The sequence below is a fragment of the Montipora foliosa genome, chromosome 1 (genome assembly GCF_036669935.1).
Source record: "Montipora foliosa isolate CH-2021 chromosome 1, ASM3666993v2, whole genome shotgun sequence".
In the NCBI taxonomy this organism is placed as follows: Eukaryota; Metazoa; Cnidaria; class Anthozoa; order Scleractinia; family Acroporidae; genus Montipora; species Montipora foliosa.
The window spans coordinates 72,266,808-72,273,504 of record NC_090869.1 but is presented as its reverse complement, the minus strand read 5'-3'; the positions used below and the strand labels follow the sequence as shown (position 1 = coordinate 72,273,504).

Below are 6,697 nucleotides of genomic sequence, written 5' to 3'. Positions count from 1 at the left end.
AAGTATGGAAACGCTACGTGGATGATAGCTTCTGCATCATCAAAAGAGATGCTGTTAACTCTTTTCACACTACACTTAATTCCATCGATCCACACATCTCATTCACTATTGAAGAGGAATCTGACCAACAGATCGCCTTCTTGGATACTTTGGTTTCTCGCAAGGATAACATGATCACTATTGATGTTTACCGCAAAGCAACTCACACGGACAGATATTTAGACTTTTCTTCTCACCACGACAAACGCCACAAGATCAGCACAGCTGAGACCCTCCTACACCGCGCAATTAAACTCCCAAGTACACCGCAAGGGAAAAATACCGAAATCAATCACGTCTTTGATGCTCTACGAGCCAACAACTATCCCTCCTTTGTTATTTCCAATATCTTAAAGCAGAAATTTTCCAAACCACCCACACATGCCATCCCTTCACCTGAAGAATTGGTTGGCATGTTTTTTAAATGGTTTACGCCTCAAGAGAACCCTAACGGTTTTGCTGTCCTTCCTTTTATCAATGGTGTTACGCAACCTCTAACAAGAATTCTTCGAAGACACGATATCCGAGTTGTAAATAAGCCCCTCAAGACTTTACAACAAGAATTCCTTTCTCCTAAATTCAGACCAGCTATTGAACACCAACCCAACGTGGTTTATAAAATACCCTGTGCCGATTGTGATTGGTGTTATATAGGTGAAACTGGCCGTTGCTTTGAAACCCGCAAGAAAGAACACGTTAGGAATGTAAAAACATGTGCTAATGGGTCAAACATTGCGAAACATGCGTGGTCTTTCGGTCATCGCATTGATTTCAATCATTCTCGAGTTATCGACAAAGGCTCTTTTCGTGTAAGGAAAACTCTAGAGGCCTGGCACACCTCTTCTACCAAGCATGCTGACAATAACTTTAAGCCGATTCCTAATCAGTATAAAATTCTTTTTAAACAATAGCCACCATTTTTCATACCTTTACTCTGTTCTTTTTATCATTTTTATCTCGCCTTTTTTGTATATATTTCACTAATTTACATTCAACGTTTTATCCGTGGAAGGCTGTAGATCGACAGCCGAAAGCTTATATTCTTTTTCAAAATTTTTAGCCAGAGAACGTTTTTTATTGTATTTTAATTATTTTAAAACTCTTAATAAACAGTAAAAACGACGTTTTAACTGCTCTTCGATAGGTGAAAACAGTGTTTTCACTCTCGTGATCAGTAACTTTGTTTCTTTTTCACCGAAGGGAAAGGAAACGCTTGCATGATAATAGAGCTCAATTTCCGGAGATTTAGGCTACATCCACATGGTACCGCACGAATTTTCTACCGGTTGACAATTTGTGCATTTAGGGTTCTGTTCACACGGAACCACGCTGAATGTACAAAAATTTCGACGCCTCGCCGTTCAAAAAATTGGAACGCCAAAATCGGGGACGAATTTTTACCCGGTACGGTCGAAAATTTAGCCGGCGCGCTGTGAACACCTTGATCGTCTTAATGTTTCCATGGCAAAGGCGTGGTTGCATGGATGCGTGGTAACTCAGCTGGAAGAAGCCATCTTGGGTTTCGTAAAGTAGCGCTCTGCACATGAACAGATAGTAAACCACTGACTGAGGTTAAACTTTAATCTCCGTGTGAACAGAGCGAAAATGTTGCACAGGTCCGTGCGCAGAAAATGTCTGGTCAAATTTTTCATCAGGTAGAAAATTCGTCCGATACCGTTTGAATGTAGTCATAGTCAGGAACACCAGCATGGCCACCGTGACGTTACTTGAAAACACTCCTATCATATTTTTTTAGTTTTTTAGGTGTGTGTATTATATGTACTGTTTAAGAATAAACGAGAAGGAGTATTTTATCGGGTAAAACCACGAGGCGAGGCCGAGGGGCAGTACAATTACTACCCCCAAATACTGAAAACAAATTTAGAATACAAACGTCTTGGGAGAGCCTGTTGAACAAAAGCATTGTGTCACAACTAGTTAAACCAAATCTTATAAACAAATAATAAATCACTATAAAAACAATGCTTGGTTTAACATGCTCTTTGTAGCGACTGAAAGGGGCTACAAAGAGCTAGTTAAATAAAAGCATTGTGTCACAACTAATTTAAACCTAATGTGTAAACAAATTTTTATTAGTCTTCTCATACTGAAAATTTTAGGAATAAAAATTTCAGTAATCAAATAATAAATCAAATAATAAATGCAATAAACTTTGTGAGTAAACTTTACTCATAAACTTTATGAGTAAAGTTGAAATGCGTTTAAATTATTGTATCATATAATAATATTACGAATTGCACAATTGAAGTACATGATGAATTAAGTCAAACAACTTATATAAATTGTCCATTTTTTAAACAACAAATATCTGATTATCATACAGACAAACAAAGTAATTGCTGTGAACAACCGGATATAACTGAAGATAATAGGCGTTTACCATGTATTAACTGTGGCCAAATTGGTAATGGGCTGTTTAAAGATAATTACAACAATTTTTATGAACTGAATATGTATAAGATAAGGAAAAAATCGGTTTATGTAAGAAAATATCATATTATCAATGTTGTTGATGAAATCAGCCTTTACAATAAAAAACAAATTCCATCATTTGTATTTAATAATGTTTTGAAAATATTTGATAAGATAAACAATATATTGCCACAGATTAATGAACAACGTAAACGAATTATTTCTGTTAAATATATTATTCATCGTTTGCTTATTTAATGGGGTATTGATTTTGAAATTAAAATAACTAAATCTAACAAGACTCTAAAATATTATGAGGAGTATTGGAACAAAATCCAAGCATTAATAGGTGATTAACTTAATTAAATTTTTTATCATACTTTGATTTAAATTTTTCATTTCCTATTGGAACTAAATCGATAATAATACCGTCGAGAAGATCTATTTCGTTTAACAGTTTTTTTTTTCTTCAAATGGAATTCCTCGGAGATATGATCGTAAATCAGTTAATATTTTAGCATATGTTGTGTAAGCAAAACGACATAACTCAATTTTTCGATTATAGTTTTTGGTTTCTGCATAAGTACCTAAAAGTAATCCAGCTCCAGAAATAGATCGCAGAATGATTGGATTCAATGTTATACTACCAGCTATTGTACCTATTACTATGAGTCCTGTTGAGGTTATTTTGCATGATAAATCCATTCTTTTATTGCCTTTAAAAGCCTGTTTAAATATTCCAAAATGTTTATGGTAATGAGCAAAGGCTCTTTTAGTTCTTGGATATTGTCTTCCGGTAAATCTGATGAGTTATGGTTCCAATAATAAATGTTTTTACGATTGTCTGCCATTATATATTATTCCGTTGGATAAATTTTCTTATGTTGTTTGTTTTAGACGATGTATTTTATCAAAATAGTGAGCTCTTCATTTGGTACATCGTTGTTTAATAGTTTGACTCTAAAATGACCGTAATGTTTTATTCATATTAAATGTCTACTTTTGTGTATTGTGATCTTATACGAAAAAATCGTGTAATGACAATCGAAACCCATAATAAATTTGAATGTTTAGTAGGTTATAATTAAATTTGAAAGAATTATTTAAAATTTGAATTTGTTTGATTATTGATCCATTTGGAAGCAAGACTTTTTTGTTTCCATTTATAATAAACGTTTTGTCTGATGCATTTGTGATGAAATAACCGTGTAAATAATGTGATGTTTTTAAAATATCAAAGCCATTCGTGTTGATCGGCATATGCACTGTAAACTTTTCATCAGACGATACTTCGTAAGCTTTTTCCCAATCATAAATACTCTGGTTAAATCATGTAAAGCATCATTTTTGATAACATATATGACAGCATATATTCTCAACTTTGTTGGACTGCTATTGTCAAACGTGCTTTTAAAATCCCTATATAACCTTCTTTGAATACTTTGTGAAGTACCATCAGGAGACAGATTCAAGATTTCTCTCCCATAGTGATATTAGTTTGAAATCTTTTTGGCAGCTTGATAATCGATTTTTATATTTAACCCTTCAAATGACAAACGTGAGCTATTAAATTCATTGTCATAACGACTATCAGGAACATAATTTCAATACATGTATATTTTTGTGAAAAGTTATCTCTGATGAGTTTAAATAGATTCCAATCCGAACGTCCATGATATAGGCTAGATCCGTCTGTTTTTTTGAGGACGTCGATTGCATTTTTACGGACATTGTGTGCCATTTGGTTTAAATCTGTTTTGAGACTGTCCACTTCAATACCAAAGTCATCGCTAAGCTCACCGATGGTATCAGTTGCACCTTTTAAAACATTTGTTCGATTTTCGTAACTAGAAATATGTGATTGGCCTATTTTTTGTCTGTATATTGTCTATTTTGAAGAGCTATTGTAGCTACTCCTTTGTTGACTTGTTTTAAATTTACAACATCCTGATTATGAGTAGCATCTTAATTTAAATTTTACATTTGTTATTTTATTATTTCTCATGTCAAGATCGGAACTAATTGTTTTATCCAGTTTGTTATTTAAACCAGTATCGGCATAGCTTTTAGAAACAGCATCTCAGGTTGATGTTGGTTCGGTCAACCTTTAGCCTGCGAACGCAGACGTATTTCCGGCGGTCGTTTCTCTCCCCCGAAAAGTAGCGTCTGCGAAACCGAGGTGCAAAACGATTTCTGTGACGTAAAATCCTTAGCCAATCAGAATTAGGCTCATAAAACTCCAGAACTAACTCGCAGGGGTTCTCGCAGAGAACACGCAAAGAACTTGCGGGTGTTCCACGTAATCATAAGTCAAATTAATGGTGGACAACATGGAGGATGCCATTCGAAAAGTTTGCGAGATTTTCCGCATCAAAAAGCTAAGGAGCCATCAGGAGGATGCGATCAATCATGTTGTGGAGAAGAAACGCGATGTTTTCGTCAATTTGCCAACAGGATTTGGAAAGTCCTTAATGTATCAAGCCTTACCTGTGGTGTTTTCATCTCTACCATGCTCTTCTGAGAAGAATGTTGTGATCGTGATTTCCCCATTAACAAGCTTAATGAAAGATCAAGTAAGTCGCCTTACCTCCTTGGGAATCGGAGCGGTATATTTGAATTAACAGATCAGCAATCAGTAGCGGTTCAGAACGGAGAATTTTCGGTTGTGTTTGCATCACCAGAATTATGGCTTGGCGATCACAAGTGGAGGAAAATGGTGACAACGGAAACGTACAGGAACGCCGTGAGAGCTGTGGCTCTTGACGAAGCCCACGTTATTTGTCACTGGTAAGTTTTACGGCCATTTTGTGGTTTTCATATATTGAAGAGGCATAATTTCGATCACAATTCGGTACCGGGAATAGATTTCAGAATCCCTGACCACCTCAAGCAGTTGTCAAAATTACTTTGGTTATTACAGCTGTTTGAACAAAGAAATGGTACATGCATGCTTTGTTTCCAAGGGTATTGGCCTGAAGTTGAGAATATAAACTATGGTGAGATTTTTTTGCCATTAACCTCTGTCACAACAGCGTTATCAAAACACTATCAATTGCACAATAATTCTGTGATACAATTTGCAGATAAGAAAACTGACAATTTTTTTTTTTCTAGGGGGCAGTCCAAAAGCCAGAAACATGCAGCTTTTAGAGTGTGGTTTTCACGGTTGCATGAATTGAGATCCCTGTTACCAGAGATTCCCTTTATCGCCCTTACAGCAACAGCTACCAGTGACACCAGGGTGGCCATATTTGAATCTTTGCTGTTTAGTGATCCACATATGGTCATTGACAGTCCTAATAAGGATAATATTTCATATGTTGTTCACTACATGAAGAAAAATAGCAGCCTGTCTGACTATTTTCGCTGGATTGCTGATGAGGTGATTGAACACGGTATAGGAGCAACAAGGACAATTATCTATTGCCAAACAATCAAGCAATGTGCTGTAGTTTATACCACTTTAAAGATGTTGCTTGGTGAACACATATATGAGGATCCTGCAAGTCGAGATGCGAGAAGAGTGTTGCTTGAGATGCTCCACTCTTGCAGCCCCATATGCAACAAGGGAAATATATTGGAGTCCTTTCAGAGTGAGGGGGGATGTGTGCGAATCCTAGTTGCAACCATTGCATTTGGAATGGGGGTGGACTGTAAGCAAGTTCATCGAACAATACATTTTGGTCCAGCAAAGAATGTTGAGGCCTTCATGCAAGAAACGGGTAGAGCAGGCAGATGGTACACAGAGCACATCTTACCTGTTGTACCAGAGTTTTCAGATGACGCACGTTGAGAAAGATATTAAGAGCTTTATCAAATCAAAGTCATGTAGGCGTAAGTTCTTACTAGATTTCTTTGATGCGGAGTGCTCACCCCAGAAGCCACTTCATTTGTGTTGTGATAATTGCTCTTTGGAATGCACATGTGGACTTCCACAGTGCAAGATCCTCACCTATCCAACTGCAGTTGTTGTGAATCCTGCCTCTTCTGAATCATCACAATGGCGGGAGGTTTCAGGTGAACAGACTGTGATAATTAAAAATGAACTTAAAAAATTCCATAAGAATCTGCTCATGGCTCTATTGAAAAGACATGCAACTGGAAATCTCAAAGTTTTTAATCATCCATCATTGATGTTGGGCTTTTCTGAAATTCAGATTTCCCAAGTGCTCAGTCACTGCTCACAACTGTTTACAATCAAAGACATTTGCACTTTTGTTGAAAT

General features: G+C 36.3%; 1 protein-coding gene across 1 annotated transcript; it reads left to right on the top strand.

Annotated features, from left to right (window-relative positions):
* The first annotated feature begins 4,802 nt into the window (after positions 1–4,802).
* Positions 4,803–6,265, top strand: LOC137973566 (ATP-dependent DNA helicase RecQ-like). The gene is made up of 3 exons (XM_068820407.1): positions 4,803–5,045; positions 5,102–5,259; positions 5,587–6,265. The coding sequence occupies exons 1-3, from the start codon at positions 4,803–4,805 to the stop codon at positions 6,263–6,265; spliced, it is 1,080 nt and encodes a 359-aa protein (XP_068676508.1).
* Positions 6,266–6,697: the final 432 nt, after the last annotated feature.

Coding starts and splice junctions, on each gene's coding strand:
- LOC137973566 (XM_068820407.1), top strand. CDS start 4,803: ATGGAGGATGCCATTCGAAAAGTTTGCGAGATTTTCCGCATCAAAAAG. Junction 5,046..5,101: donor CAAGCTTAATGAAAGATCAA/GTAAGTCGCCTT, acceptor TTAACAGATCAG/CAATCAGTAGCGGTTCAGAA. Junction 5,260..5,586: donor GCCCACGTTATTTGTCACTG/GTAAGTTTTACG, acceptor TTTTTTTTCTAG/GGGGCAGTCCAAAAGCCAGA.